Below are 16,949 nucleotides of genomic sequence, written 5' to 3' on the forward strand. Positions count from 1 at the left end.
GTAACTTGTTTTTGAAAAGTGCTCTACAAATAAAGATTATTATTATTATTTCTTTATCAAAATAAATATAACTTTTCCATTAAACCTGTTCAACCCTTTTTGCCAAGGACAGTACTTATTTTACTTTGCATACGCAGAGCTTAGTAAAGCAGATGAGCAAATATCAAATATGCCTTCAGACTTTAGCTTATTTAAGATAAACTGTCACTGAAAATAAAGAAGTGAAAACTCAATTAAGTTGCAAACACGCACTAAATAAAATTAGTGAAACACACATTAGCCACTTCAGTCTTGGTGTAATTATAGTTATAATTATAGACAGATGCAAATGTCCTTAGTGCTGCTGCATTGCTGCAAGGCAATTTGAAAGGCCAATTGATACAGCAGTGACAGTGACAGATTTCAAATAACTATCTAAAGTGAAAAGCGCTTATATTAGTTTTCACTTAAACTACTACAGCTTTTTCCCTTTAAGCACATATTTAATAGCAAAAAAGTGAAAACAATCTCAGTGCTAAGACTGTTTCTTTTCTAAATGCCTATGCCACCAACTAAATTGACCAAGTAGTGAAGAAGCTTTTGGAAGTTTATATAATCTCAAAATGAGTGTTGTTCTGAGTGAAGTGATGTTTAAATGCCACCCGCAGCACCTGCGTCAGAACAGGAAATGTGTTATGAAAGAAGTACAAGGGACCCGCTCCCACCCCCCGCAGTCTCTCACCTCCACGTTGAGTGTGTATTCGGAGCCGTCCAGCAGGGTGACTTTACACTGCATGATCTTCACCTTCTTCACTCCTCTCAAAGGAGACCTGGACAGACGACTGGTAGATGACCTGTGGGATACCAGGTCCTCCTCCTGCTGCTCCTGAGAGGAAGAAAACAAGTGTCACTTAACGGTAAAGAGTCGGAATTATTCATTTGAATGAATAAATACAGGTTTTCCACATGTTTGTGATATTTCTTGCACTGGACTTCTCTTTGGCCCTCTGGTCAATGATATAACACTTTGTAGTTGAAAGAGTTCTCAGACCAGAAATGAAAAATACCTTCTGCTCACCATTTCTTTACCCAACTGCCTCTGACCGCCCTAAATGTCAGTTTCTTAATGTAGTCATCTTTGACAAAACCACCCGTTTTGTCACATGTCCAAAATCTAAAAATAGAGACCGGGACCCTGAGTGAATGTAATCAGGTCCCACTGAGAAGAAATGGAGGTGTACTGCCATTTTGTCTTAAACAGAGAAAATCCAATTTTCCACTTCGGTGAAAACAAAGCCCTTCCTGACTGACTTCATGCTGAAAAAAAGACCTTTAGCTTCGAGACATTTTTTCCTTCTTACTCACAGACAGAGTGGATTTAATGGCCCTTTTCATTTTCATTTTAAAATGTTCTTATCTCGTTCTTCAGGCTATATCCATCTCTGTGTGCCTATATAATGTAGCTCACATAGACCAGTTCTGCCTGTGGGCCCATTGAGAAGTACTGATTAACCATACAAGAAAATTACTTTCACCTCTGGAGAAAATGAGAATTAAAGTGGCAGTATAATTTAGATTTGATTTAGATTAAATTTCCAAGAACTACCAAAAGGATGTATTTTAAACATTTACGGATGATGTGTGCCCGTAAATTAGCGTCACAGATTTATAAAATAAGGGTGAGGGTGAGTAAAGTCGTAAACTAAGGCTACTTCATTCATTGTGCACGCTGCTGGAGCAGAGAAATAACTCAGCCTAAGCAAGTGTCTCACAGGAAAGACTGACGGCATGTTGTCAAGAGTTCTGCGATTTCTCTCAGCCTTGTTCCTGCCAATTCACACAGCTCCGATGATGGCAGCGCATCATCCATCATCCTCAGTGTGACACAGTGAGGCTGCTTACACGTTATGTACATTGTTATTGTGAGCATGTTAGCTTGCGAATATTAGAATTTAGCACAAAGCAAGGCTCTGCCCAAGTACAGCCTCACAGAGCTGCTAGCGTAACTGTTGGCTCTTGTTTTTGTGAACACTACGTAACAAATGTGAATCAAGGAGAAACGTCATTTAAAGTCATGCATAAGTGGGCAATATAGATCAATTGTGTGTAGTATTGTCAAACTACAATGCATCCCATTCATGCAAAAATACTAGAAATCCATTACTGTCATTATGGCCATGGGGCCCTAATAGAACAAGGACCATTAATAGGATTGTTACCTCAGTATAGAGCCCGACCGATTTATCGTTATGCAGATATTATCGGCCGATACAAGCTAATTGAAGTTAAATTGGTATCTGCGTTTATAACAGCCGATTTATGACAATTAAAAAATCAACAGTTGCGCTCTGCAATGCAAAACAGAAGAATCTCTTAAGAATCTACAAAGCATGCATAAACAAGGGAGAGGGCTGTGTTACCGGTGCATGCATGACAAATACTAAATAGCCCTCATCACTTCTCCTCTCCTGAATACAGTCATGACTTGCTAACCCACCTGCTTTTATTGGCCCTCTCCCGGTTTCCTCCCGGGTCACAGCAGTGTGTATGTTATAGTAGTTGAAAGTTGGAGGCTTCGTTGCTCACATACTTGATTGTAGATTTATTTCTGAAACAGTGCGGCAGTTCTATTGAACGGTTCCTATCATTTCACCCTAGTTCATCACTTCTAAATATTTTTAACACTTACAGTAGCAAATGCCACACATGGTTAAATTAAATTAGCGACAAAGCTAACGCCATATTTATCAGTGGAAGAGCGACAACCTGAATGAGTGTTTAAACTATAGTGTTTAACGTATTCTCAATATATCTGCGAGCCACATGTGTGTAGTTACAGTCGCCGCGTCACAAACAATTAAACCAGAGGGGACAAGTATTAACACGGCTTCCTGCCAAAAAAAAAAAAAAAAAAAAAAAAAGTTTTCTAGCTCCACTATGAAATGTTCAACATTACTGTGAAATCTAAAAGTTGCAGGTCCTCGTTGTAGACAGTCATGTTTTAATAGATGCATTCAAGAGCAGCGTTTCCTCTGGGTCACTGTATCGTAGCTTTAGTTACAGTGCTGGTAAAGGGATAAACTACATGTGAATATGCTATATTGAAAATAGTCATTGTGGCAGATTATGTGTAACGTAATAACTTCTGGAAGACAAAAATATGTTGCCTATGTAGGAGAGCGCTATTTATCATTATAATTGTAATGACATGAATAATATATGCTATTATTATTAATACTACTAGTAGTTGTACATTAGCATTTTTTTATTTATAGTTTCTGTTTGACAGGCCCACACAATTGACTACATACACTATTTCCTTTAATGTTCATAGTAGTACTCTATAGTTTATAATGGATCTAATCTATAAATCTTTCTGTAGTTTTGACTCTTATTTATCAAAACTTTAACATATTTTGTTGTACTTTTGTTCAACATTGTTATATTGGTGAGGTCTAATAACAGCAAATGTTATTAATAAAATCTTTGTTTATGTTATTAGTTTCTAAAAAGAATGGAAAAAAGAATACTGGCCAATGAATCGGATTTTAAAATCCTCAAATATCGAAATCGGTATCAGTCTTAAAAATCTCCTATCGGTCGGGCTCAGCATACACATCATGTCAAAATCTTCAGGATATGAATTCATGTTAATTTTAACTAACATTAAAAAATTACATTTTCTTATGGTGCTTTCAGATCAAAAGCGAAGTGAGCGTTTGGGGCGGTGAGTTTACATACAAAGTCAATGCAAAGATGAGTAGAGCCGCAATTTCCTGTTGGGCGGGGTAACGTGAAGGAATTCGTGAGAAAGTTGCAGGGAGCAGTACTGCAACCATTGGACAAATAAACACCCGTAGTCGGTCGGATTCTGCTCTGACAACTACGCCGTTTACTCGCGGGTGGAGCTCGGAGTTAACTGCTTTTATTAAATTAGCTTTTTACTTTAGTTTTTTGGGATTACAACGTTGATTTGTCTTCACTGGAGCTTCTCAGCAGCTAGCTACCCCGCACATCCGGTTCCAGTGTTGTTGTTAGCGTCGTTAGCTCTGTCGGACTACGACTTCATATTTATATAAAAACCGGACATTACTTGGAGAAAAGAAAGCGAGGAGGTTGAACTACCTGGTGAGTTCAGAAAACATGTGTCTGTAACTTTATTCCAGCTATTACTGTCCTTTACTGTGACCAAGTTAGCATAGCGTAGCCCTGATTGATCCAAACTCCATTCAGAAAACAAACATTTTAGAAGTTGTTGTCCTGCTGTCTTGCTGACAGACCTGACAAAGCATGAATTCATATGTTTAACAAATCTGCATCATGTTGTAGTTATTTCGGCATCAGTTTAATCCGTTTATTGCTATTTAATCACAGCAAAGGCCAATCATAAGAAGCATCTCTGCTTTTCTCTGCATGTCCACATCTGGCAGTGGTGACTTTGACATTCTGATCTCCTTAATATTGGCTGCTTGTAAAAAGCAGAAATCTACAAATGTTAACTTAATCCAGTATTTATCTTCTTCTACATTCTCAGCAACAAGCCTAAAATGCCACGTAATTGTAAATACAATAAGACAGGATGGCTCAGAGCTAATCCTCTTACAAACTTGTTTTTTTTCATTTGGATCTTGATATTATTTTCTGCTCTCTAGTTTATCAGCCATCCACAGATCAATGGTGGTGTGGCGTCATGCTAGTGCAGGTAATTCAACTTCATATGTAAGTGTTTTGTTTGGGTGATACCTTGAACTATATTAGTAACAATTTTGCGGGTGCCAACAATTTGGCCCTGTGACACATATTAAAGACAGAGTCTGTTTGCTTGTACAGCTTGTCACACTGCTTTCTTTCAACTAGTAAATTAGAGAATAAGCAGGAATCTGCCTTCAGTTTGAAACAGTCCCCCTGCAGTTAGGAAGAACTGGAAATTGAATCTGTACATCGATTAATTAGCAAGCCTAGAAGGCTGTTTGGCCCCAAATCTGCAGACAAGCACTTACTGTTCAGATAACATCAGTAGCTACTTTCTCAGAGATAAAATGGACAGGCTGCCGGCTACATTCAGAGATCGCTGGTTTTAAAAAAGACACTGAACTGGAGGTCTCTCACTCTTCTATAAAATAATATTATTTATATAGCTCAATTTACTTATTCTTCCCACAGCTGTGTAAAGCTGTGTTAATTTGTACAAACAGCTGATGTAATGCTGGGAATAAAAACATCTACACATTGTTGGGTGTTTCTCAATCTGTGTTTCATCACATTTCCAATTTAAAAGCACATTTGATGTGGGCCTATAATGGCCACTGAGAACACTGAGGTCATGTCGTCAGCATTTATTTTTTGTTCATTTCCATTTTTCACACAAAGACACCATTCAGTAGTGGGATGAATAGTGCGTAGTTTTGTTTAAAATTCAATCTTGATCTAAAGCAATATGTAAAGTGTTTACACCATAAAAAAACCTCAGTTAAATTACTAAAGTACTTTATTTTTATAAGCATGATAACATATGGAAATGTTTGTTAAAAGTTAATAGTTACTGAATTCTGGCTCAGTGTAGGCCCAATTCAGCAGGGGCAACTATGGTTATGAAGATGCTGACCTGTTCTTTCCTGGCCGGGGTGCTGTGTCCGGCGGCGGCGGGAAGCTGCTCCGGCTGGTTCTGAGGCGAGGTGTGTTCGGCTGCTGCCTTGTTCTCCTGCGCCTGCTTGGCCTCCGAGTCTGCGCCTGATTCAGTTGTCATGGTAAATCACACTGGAGTGGCGGAAAGAGGAGAGTGAAGGGGAAAACCAGATGAGTCAGCTGACTTGCTTTGAATTGATCTACTGTCACTTTTCAGACCTGTGTAATACGATGCAAATGCAGAGATGTGGATATTGTTTGACAGCAGAATAAAAAGTTAATCTAAGTGGCTTAGGTGCACACCAGAGTTCCGTTCTCAATAATCTCAGGAGTGTCAGTGGCTGATAATGGAAAGTGCTTAGGCTGCTGGTGCTTTGACATCCACAATTTCTACAATTTACTGCATGCATTTACATATAAACTGGTTAAAACAATTCTCACCATAGGCTGCAAATAAGGATTATTGTTACAATTTTCCCCAACAAACGCATACGTCTCGTTTTGTCCAAAATGCAAAAGATATTGGATATTTAGTTTACAAAAGAGAAAAGCAGCAACTGCTCACACTGGAGAAGCTGGAATCAAAAAATGTTTGGCAGCTTTGTTGGAAAACAATAAAACAATAAAATTTTATGTAGATTGTAATGGAATACTTGACTAACTGTTGCAGCTGTAGTCTCACCCTCTGGTAAAAGTATCCACTGTATATATCTAGGGAATTCAGTCAACTGTTCAAATAGTAATGGATCAATCGATTAATATAATAAAAATATAAATTATATATAAATATAAAATTATAAACACTTGCTAAAAAGGTATTTGTTATTTACCAGCAACTAATGATTATTTTCATTATAGATGAATCTGAGGGTTATTTCTGTAATTAATTATTATTGATTAAAAATTACTCTAAATCAAGTTCAAAATGTCCATTATGGTTTCCTTGGGTTAGACATCCCCTAACCCAAGGGGATGTCTTGAAACATCTTGCTTTGTCTGACCAAAAGTCCAAAACCTAAATCCATTTAGGTTATGGCATAATAAACTGAGGAAAGCAGCAAATCCTCACACTGGAGAAGCTGCAGCCAGGGAGTATTCAGCACAGGCTTAAAAAATGACCTATCAATTAGCGAAGTAGCAGATTATTTATTTTCTGTTGATGGGAAGACAATAGATTCTAGATAGAATAGATTAATTAACTGATTGTTTCAGCTGTAAAACAATGAACCCCCCCCCGCCACCCCCGTTTCTCAGACAACCATCCAAAGTATCTGCACAAGTACATGTCTTTCATATTCTGACCTTCTCCCTCTGTGAATAGCAGCATACCAGTGACAGATGTGGACTAAAACTGGGTAATGAGAGGAAACATCTAATGGCCGGTTTTGCTAAACAAAGATGACAGACAGGACGGATCACACTGGGGGCCCCTGTGCTAACTGTACCACCAGGCTTTGACATTGGGGTGTGGACAGCACACTGGCCCTCTGAATCAGAGAGTCTGGGGTTTGTAGTACGGATGCCTGTCATTCTGCTGTTGGCCTGCTTCTCCCTGAGCTCTATTTATAGGGCTGTGTTTACTCCCGGGGTGGGAGGATTCAGGGGGGGGGAACTCTGACTTTCAACCGTGGCCGGAGACAGCAGCCTCTGAATCAACAAATGCAACACTCTGGGCTGAGATGATCCCCAAAACTGTTGAATAAAAAAAAAAGAAAAAGAAAACTATTATTGAGAACTACGGCTCTAAACAAAAAGAAGGCCACCAGGTATTGATTCTATTGAAATGCCAGAAGCAAGAATTCACATTCTCAGGGGAAAAGATATTTTACAATTTTATTTATTTTTTATTTTTTACAACAAACCTGTCTCATTCAGAAAACTTAGGGCTAAATTTGTCCCACACGTCTAACTCCACGTATCTTGCTGTGAACAGTACTGGCAGGCTCATATCATGCCTCTGTGTTGTTTTGCTTGTTTTACACTTGGTGACAAGTGCTTTATTTCAAATAAATACTTGCTAAACTGAAATTATTGATTTAACTGTCTTCTATAAAGCCCCATAGGTGTGATAAAAGTGCATAGGTTCCACAAACAAGAATAACGGCTTGATACAATATCACTTGGTGTTACTGTGTGTCATACTGCAGAATCATACAGTTCTTAAGTAACACCACAGGGTAACTTATCTGTGCTAATGAGCAGTGGGTTTAAATCTCTATGGAATTAGTTAGGATTACAATATAAAGCCAAATCAAGCTTTGCCAAGTAACAAACAACACTTCAGGATTAAGAGTTGTTGTCTTTACATGGATTAGAATGATGTTCACTCAAAACAGCAGAACATCTGTACTTGGAAGACAGTTATTTTGGGACATAAATATTTGGGAGTTTGTGCCATTTCTGCCTTTGCTTTCGTAGAAGTCACGTCCCTGAACACAAAATTATAAAGCGAGCAGGTGGTCCGCAAGGAAGAGCATACGGCTCTGAGTATTCTGGTGTGGGTTCTCTGTCTGAGGGTGCACCGACGGAGTGGTCAGGCTTTATGGTCATCCTTCTGAGATGCTCAGTCAGCTCAGTAACAAACAGATGTTGAAAACGCTGTTGAGGTGGCATACGATAGCATGGAGGTATGACACTAGTGGCAAGAGAAAGTGACTCATCAAGTTGATGAGGATACAGTGTGGGAGATGACTCAAGTCACGGCACATCTCCAGTTGGCTGAAGGGATGCGTGGTCTGGAGCGGGGGCCCTTGTGAAGGAGGAGCCACTTTCCTCAAACCGGAGATGCCTTTCATTGGGAGGAGTAAGCATGAAGCAAAGGTCCAGAAAACTGCAGCGGTTAATGATTAAAAAGCCCAAAACTGCAGCAGTGCATGAAGTCCAGAGACCTATGCTTGATGTAAAGCAATCCTGACACTGTTCACGTGAACTCCATGCACCGCAGACTCGAAGACCGTGTGCGGGAACTCCTGACAAGTGGATGACCTTCTGAACACTGATCAAACTCTTTCTAATGGTCAACTTTATTAACTTCAGGTGTTATAAAAAAGGCCGTTAAGATTACCAAATCTAGATTACAGGCCCGAGTAGCGACAATGTGATTGAAGATCCAAATTCCAACCCTGGCTTTTAGGAGCATGTCTTCCAAAGTGAAGATAACATCTCCGCTACAATGTTGTGTCATGTGTTGAGGAACGGCTCAGTAATTGGGTGACAGATGATAGCTGCGCAGCTAACCTTTGCTTCTCTTAACCCCGCTTGGAAACAGGAACCATGGTAGGAAGAGAGGAGAGGAACATCTTAGCACCATAGAAATGGAGGAAGAATACGTTCAGTCACTGGTGACAGGCACTCTTCACAGGGCCACACAACGGCACACACAGTAGCCTTGTGTATGGCCCTCACCATGGACTGGCACATACATTACCCATTCAGAAAGTTGTATTCACAACTCAGTTAGTGCCCTGGATTACTGCTGGTATACAGGAGCGGCTGATTATTGCGCAAATATAGCTTTATCATACTAGTATAATATATAAGATTCAGCTCAAGGCAAATGCAAAGTCACTTAAATCTTGGGCTGGGAAATAAAACAATAATGATAATTATAGCAATATAATTTTCTTCATTACAAATATAACAAACGCTCAATAAATGTTTTGACTGAATTCATTTGAATCACAAACAAATCCGCACTTCATTTTTCTATTAGGATATTTATTTTGTTGAGGAAAAGGGACTGAAAAAAAGATTTTACTTAACTTCACTCATGCATATGTTTCTGACCATAACTAGAATTAACCATATGCTTTCTTCAACTTTCACTCAGGAGCAAAAATCAGCCTTTAAACTCAAAAGAAATAATGATTTGACATTTATCATTATAATTGAATGATATGAACTTTCTTTGTGTGATACATTTTTGGCCATATCGCCAAGCCCAACTTAAATTTAATTATCTTTGACACTTTCAAATTAATAAAACGGGTGCTTTGCTGCCCTATTGCTGATTAATCAACCTCTCAGGTCATGAAAGCTTTTACTTTTGTGGTCAGAAACAGCTGCTGTTCAGCAGGACAATCTTCAGTCAGACAGAAAGTAGGTATGGGGTTTGCTCGAATTTTATAAGATTCATATCCATTTATCAAATCCTAAACCTTTCAAGTCTCTTCTGGGCTTTATCTTTCAAACATTTGCAAGTAACTAAAGGTTAAAGTACCAACAACTCAAAGATGTCTAATAACCTTTTGTTGGCTAAGATAACAGAGACACTGAAGTTGATAGTTGCCCTATAAATGAGAAGCTGCTCCCGCTATGTTTTCCAATGCTCTTTGCTGATTTAAAAAAGAAAAAAAGAAAACAAGTGTTTGATAACAGATTAATTAGTGTTGGAGCTTAACGAATCTGAGTATTTTACTGGGTACCGGCTCCAAAATGGAAGCCCAACAGAAGGTAAAGCATATGTTTGTTGAATCAGTAAATCTGAAGAATTAATAAAAAAGAAGAACTCAGCTCTTAACATGAACTGCGACAGCCACCATGATTGAACAGACTAAAGGAAAGAATGCAGAGAAAAGAAAGAAACTAAAACCTTGCCTACAGAAAATGCAGAACAACAATACAACTATGAGCATGTGGTGTCAACGATGTCATCAAAGTTATCTCCAAGACAACCACTTTAATACAGCAATTCTGTCACTGTCAGATAGAAAGCACAAGTTTTCCTCAATTGTGCCTGCAGATAAAAACGGATGTTCTCAGTGATGTGACTTCTAAGAAGGGACAAGCAGAATTCATTAAGCTACTTGTCTTCCTCCAGAAACAAAACTTCCTTGGATGAAAAATGACATATCTTATTCCAAATATAAATCATACTAACCCACAGTTAATCAAACCTGCAGTCTGCCACTAAACAAAAAACAAACCAATCAGAAATTAAATCACATTCAGATGGACTGCCGAGATAACGGACTGGAGTGGATATTCATCATGTCCATGCTAAAAGTTCAGCAGAGGCTTAATCAGTATGTATCTACAATATATAATTGATCACTGACATTAAATGCTGCGGTGCTGCCTTGTCCATGCAAACTCCCATTTTGGTCCATTTGTGATTGTAATGCATACTGTTGGAAAATGGCGCACACACACACACATATACACACGAGGATGAGGAACTGCCATCTGTGCTGAGTGCCATTAGCCGGAGTACACCACAGCTGGGCCCATCCCTGCAACCCCTGCCCCCATACCCATACGCCCCCCAGAGGCTTATGGAGGTTACACGAGAGAAATGGTTGGCGTTTTTTGACACGTCAAGGCCCATCCCGAGTAGGCCTGCTGTATATGATGAGACCCCTCTACACGACTGCAGGGCTGACAGCTGTCACACACAAACCCAGCTGCAGTAACAGGATACCGTGTAGCTGGTCTGACCACTCAAACGAGACACCTCTGCTGAGGGGTCACACATCCCCAGTGTGTGCTTTCAACTATCCTGGTTTCCAAACAACAAACAAAATTATTGACATGTCAAGAATGTGATGTTCTATTATAGATAAGCATGTCAATTTCCCAATGTATTGTCGTGTAACATTTACATTAGATTTAAGGCATTCAGGGAATACTACAACTGCAAACTGCAGTGACTTATAATAGATGCAATATTAGGTTCAGCTCTGCATTCACCAGTAATGGTAACAGCTGGTGAGAGGTTTTACTATCACAATAACAGCAACTTGGCATTACTCTGGGGAAGACACTTTTTTGAAGAAAATGCAGTTTTGATAAGCGAGGAATTAAAGATTTTCATAAAAAAAGCAAAAACTGCATTAATTTGATGGTTCCAAATTCTCCATTGTGCCAAATATGCTGTCCAGCATCGTCCCCAAAGAGCTCAGAGTAAATACAGGTAAAACAAGAAAGACTGGAAGGGACAGCAGAAGAGCAGGCAACAATATGACACCATCCACCATGTCTGTACCTGATCATCAGTCCACCTAAAATTATGTTAAATGCAACATGAGGAACTAATTGTTAGTCTTACTCGAGTGAGACTCTTCCGGTTTTTCACTGAGAAACAATAACAACAAGTGATTGACCTAGCTTACAAACTAATGATAGAAATTTTGGCAGAAAGTCGAATTGGGCATAAGACATGTACAAAATGTTCCTCAATAACACTTCACAGCTTAGCACAGTTCAGTCCTGCCCTTAAAAATTCGAGAAATTTAAACAACCCAGATCCGTTTTCTACCTCAGTGGGTTCAGCCAGAGCACTCTCCAGCTCTGGTGCAGCACAAACACAAAGTGTAAGGACAGTTCTGGTAACTACTATTCAATCAACCTCTAAAAACAACAGTCTAAAAAAAGTTCCTAGTAAGCTACAAAATGTCAAAAACTGTAACATCAGTGACTCACCAAAACATCTAAAGACTGATGCTTTGTGATATTGATTTTGTTTCTTTATTATTGTAAACAGTGTTGGGATCAAGGAACATTTGGCAGATACCCAGTTGATAGTTGTACCTGGCTAAAAATAATGCAGTCTAATAAAACGATCCTGCAAGATATCCCCCTCTTCATGAAGGTTTAGCTTTTCGTGAAACTGTTTTTTTCATGTTAATGTGTTATTTAGCCTATCCTCCTTGATTTAAATGTTGTGGACAACATAACAGAAATTGCCATGAAGTCAACAACTCTAAAACTGTTTCATCAAAAACAGAACATTGTAACATCATGGAATTAGGATTTACTGCAGTATACGACTGCATTAGTGTTCACTAGGTGTACCTAATAAACTGGCAACTGAATGTATAAACCATTCATATCATCCACTGCTAAAATGTTGGAGATTATTTTGTGTGACTTCCATGAAAACAGTCTTATAACAGTTGAAACAAAAATGTCTTTGCGCATTTGATTTTTTCATAATTTAGTAACTGTTTCAAAGGCTTTTTATCCAGTCCTCACATTCATTTGTAAAGATCTTTTAGTTGAACCCTTATAGACTAAATTTAATGAGACACTCCACACCCCAACAGCAGAATTTGGGGAAAGGCAGACTGGTAACATGTAGGTGACTCCAAGCAGAGTGTATTTTTTTGCTGAAGAGGCCATAAATCCTGTCAGCTTGCTGCGTTTACATTCTTGGCATTACGGTGTCTAGCAGTAAGACATTTATGGATACAACAGACAGACCAATTAATCTGTTGCTATCCCAACTTGACTGTGCACTTCATCATGAGACACGATCAGTGTGTTTTTGTTGGTGTACGGTCGCTTAAGGCCAGGGTTGGTTTTGATTAAAAAGCCTGGCAAAATCATCACTAATGTGTCTGACATGGAAACGATTCCTGAAATACATGTATGCTGGAGTAGCTGTCAATCCAGTTGCACAGCTCCTTTTGACAAAAAGGGAAATTCTCTGGTAATGTAAAAGATTAGAACTAAATCTTGGTAGCTTGATAAAGAGCTAATGACTTCTTATACAGTGGCTGAGCATTTTATGAGATTAGCTATAGGTAATCAGTAAATCAGCTGTAACTCGATTACAAGTAATGTCTGCAGGAGAGCCTTTGGGGTTGTTGACATCAGCTGGGACATGTCTACACCACACTCATCTTTGATAATTATTTTGGACAGTGTATGTACATTCGAAAATATGCTAGTCCAGCCACAGGGACATATTGAAATAGAGCTGCAATGAATTTTTATCTCAATTTCCCAGGTGACATGTTAACATATATAAAATTGCTTGTTTTGTCCAACCTACAGTCCAATTCAATCATAGAAGACAAATAAAACTAGCCAATAAACACATTTAAGCATATTTTAAGACATTTCTGCTTTTTTTGAAATAATGACAAATGATGAATTATCCAAAAAAGATAATTCATTTTCTGTTGCATGACTAATGGGCATATCATTTTACCTCTATATTGCCTTAACTTATGGCCTATTCCGCCATCCAAAAAGCAAATCTAATCACCCTTGTTGACATTTTACAGACAAAAACTATGAAAAGAGGCTGTTACAGTTACCTTTACATGACCCCGTTGTGTGTCTGTGGTGCTCAGTAGTAAGTTTACAGCGACCTAATCGTGTCATTAGTAGTTTCTCCTTATCAAGGACCTCAGGATAGAGGGAGTGATATGTTGTAGAAATCTTAAAGCCCTGTGAGACAAATTTGGGCTATAAAACTAAAGTGGATTTGAACTGACTTGGTAGTTTATCCCTCTAACACCACATTATTCCTGCAGGACCTGGGTTTTGCAAATAGTTCTTGATCTTCATCAAATACATTAAGACATGTAATAAGTTTTTAAGCAAATGTGGGGCATAAAGATCTAATCTTCCATCCCTGTTAACAAGTTTAAGCAAATGCAGACTGTGATCAAATGTACACTCTCAATGAATGAACTATGAAAGCCTGCAAACAAGGCCATCAACGTTGCTGCCTTTTCAATGCTGCTGCAACAACAGCTTACTGTGCATCTTAATTAAATTGTCAAGGCCAGTCTTCAGCCATTGCGATCCGTGTCTTCCAAGGATGCGAGGATGCTAAAAAGAGGATTCAGACCGTGTCACCCTGCTCTTAACCACGCCTACCGCACTGCAGATCAAAAACACCCAAGTATGTCGTCTCGACCTCCGACAATGTAGCGATTTCAAACCATAAACTGTGCTAAAATGTTACCGTGTCTGCCAATGACTCAGCGTTGTCATTACTAATGTACTAAACGCGTAATTCAAAGGTCGGAAAAAGCATCTCTATCGTTTTGTTTTCACCCACTTTCCGCCTCGAAACTAGAGCACGTTAGCCTGACGTTTACTGTACCTTAAGCGGTTTGTGTCTTTGAAAATATCCGACCAAGCCTTGACTTTTAGCTTCAAAAGCAGCCCTTTCAACAACAAAAAAAACCATCAGCCTGTCGCTAAAATGTTCTGCCGAGGTAACACCGAGAGACTACAATGCAAAACAGCGGGATAAGAAAGGTTATGACCAATGTTTGACACAGTTAGCCACGTCCACTCGACTTTTCCGCCTGGGAGAATAGAGTAGAAGTGCATTTTAATGTTAATTATCTGTCATCGGCCGCGGGTGTTGCTGTGGTCAGACAGCCAAGAAATTAAATAATACAAACAATTGTACAAACCGGGAAGTGTGCATCTGTTGTAAGACAGCATAAGAGTGAGATTAGCAGAGAAAGAGCAGTAAAGGAAAGGATTATTACCAGGTAACCGTCCTCGTTCAGCCGGTCATGCGAGTTGCATTCGTAGTGGGCTTCAGTTTCCTGACAGCGGTGCTACCCTGCTGCAGTTCCCCCTCTCAACCAGCCTATCAAACTCCACTATGCAGCTGAGAGTAGAATTGTGGGATATCAGGACAGCCAGAGCATTATTTTAGCAGCCCCCCCCCCCAAATCACACTGTCTCACTCACACGCACACGCACACACACACACACACACACAGCATGGCAATTAATGGCATGAGGTTTGTTGTTTTACTGAGAAAAGGCAGTAAGAGAAATCTCTGTTCAAGGAAATGCAATTAAATGAAAGTGAATTAATGGTGGAATGCAACAAGGTATACTCTCTAATTCTGTACTCAGTATTAAATTTAAGATACAGGTAAAACACTTTTTACTTGAGTAATTCCACTTTATGCCACTTCATCTGAATAAATCCTTTACAACTATGCTCAGCGCATCATGGGTTACAAGACACCGCTATAGCTGAAACAATGAGTCAACTAATCAATCGATTGACAAATAAAATTGTTGGAATGCTGCACATTTTCAAACAATACTACCATAAAAGTCCAAAACACAAATAAAACCAATTTAAATAATCATCACATTTTCATACTATCATTGTCTACAACTTAATTAAAAGAAAAAAAAACATAAGACTGTATAATCCTGGAGAAATCAGAAAAATACTAATTAAATTGTCCATCTAACTTACTTTTCCAGGCTTAAACACCTCTAAAGTGCTGATTAATCTTTAATCATCATAGTATACACAGTTCAACTGGACTCACTTTCCACTTCTCCCAAGTTACACGGCTCACAATCTGTTTTCCCATATAATAATTGATATTGCACTTTTTACCTCCTTGCATTTATCTAACTGCTATAATTAGATGAGCTTATAAAATATAATGCATTGCTTTAGTTTAAGCTACCGAACAGTGTATAAAGTAGTTAAAATTTGCTCGCCTTTGACCTGCCACAACATAAACATCTATTAAGGTAACAATAACCCACTGATATTACACTGACAGAAGCCTGTCAGTACATTTTGCTGCTAATACTTTAGAAATATGTAGAACATTGACTTGTAATGGGGTACCCCCCCATCTCTGAACTTAATATAATAAAAAACACTATAACTGCTGTTACTGAATTTCAAACACACTGACTGTATACACCCAGTCTGGAGCACATGATATACTCTAATATTCTCCAAATTGAAAAACATAATCCAAGACATTAAAAAAAAGCCACGGACGAGCACATGAACATGTACATCTGCTGCCCTCCTTTAGGTATACATGTGGGTGTGCATGCACAAATACAGACATAAAAGAAGGTTTTTAATTAGTGTCTGGGTTGTTCCCTCTGGGGATTTGTGGGTTTTGCCTCGCAGTGGGAACTTGACCCAACTCGGTCACCCATTTGACTTTTATTTCATCAAATTTCTTTCATGCTCAAGTAGTATTCCACATGCCGACACTTACTGTACACTATGCAAATATGGAAAACACACAGTTATGCGCATTACGGCTTCAGAGAATTTGCTCCTGCAGTCGCACATGACTTCCCTAAATAGACAGACACATAGCAGGCATGCTTTGCAGATAGTAGAGGGTAAATGCAATAACACACACAGTGCAACTCTTATGCACAGCAGCCAGACAGCTGGCTCCTCATTCAGCTCCTAGCTAATTGTAGCACAGCTCACAAAACAAACTCAATGACAACAACAATGAATGTTTTACATTAAAAGACATATAATTCACATAGTGATTTAGTTACTTCATGTCCAAGTTTAAATTCCTAAAACACCAACAGCAACAACCAGTAGGGCAAGTGAGGTTTAGAGCTGCAGTACAAAATATTCCTGTAACCTTCAATGCTGGAAGGAGAAACAATAATAGCTGAGGAGGCATGTAAGAAAGATATGTTTTCTCACTGTAAAACTGTGACAACTCGTTGCAGTGCCATCGCTGTGTCTAATGTGATAGCTCCACTAACCATAAAAGGTCTAAGAATTTTGTTTTAACTTAGGTGACAACGTGATGAGAGGCAGCCGTACAGGATCATTACGGTAAAAGTGG

The 16,949-nt window shown here is 38.9% G+C and overlaps 1 protein-coding gene across 1 annotated transcript in view; it reads right to left on the minus strand.

The window, feature by feature from the left end:
• epb41l3b (erythrocyte membrane protein band 4.1-like 3b) overlaps positions 1-14,965 on the minus strand; it is a 45,804-nt gene extending 30,839 nt beyond the window's left edge. The window contains exons 1-3 of the mRNA XM_038717515.1: positions 14,841-14,965; positions 5,585-5,736; positions 722-865 (exon numbers count right to left, since the gene is read on the minus strand). Of these exons, the coding sequence (XP_038573443.1) occupies positions 722-865; positions 5,585-5,725 (285 nt within the window). The 5' untranslated portion in view covers positions 5,726-5,736; positions 14,841-14,965. The remainder of the gene's footprint in view (positions 1-721; positions 866-5,584; positions 5,737-14,840) is intronic.
• Between the last annotated feature and the right edge of the window lie 1,984 nt (positions 14,966-16,949).

This window comes from Micropterus salmoides, unplaced genomic scaffold (assembly GCF_014851395.1).
Source record: "Micropterus salmoides isolate LMB-PRFRI ecotype aquatic unplaced genomic scaffold, ASM1485139v1 Ms_hic_scaffold_14, whole genome shotgun sequence".
Taxonomy (NCBI): Eukaryota; Metazoa; Chordata; class Actinopteri; order Centrarchiformes; family Centrarchidae; genus Micropterus; species Micropterus salmoides.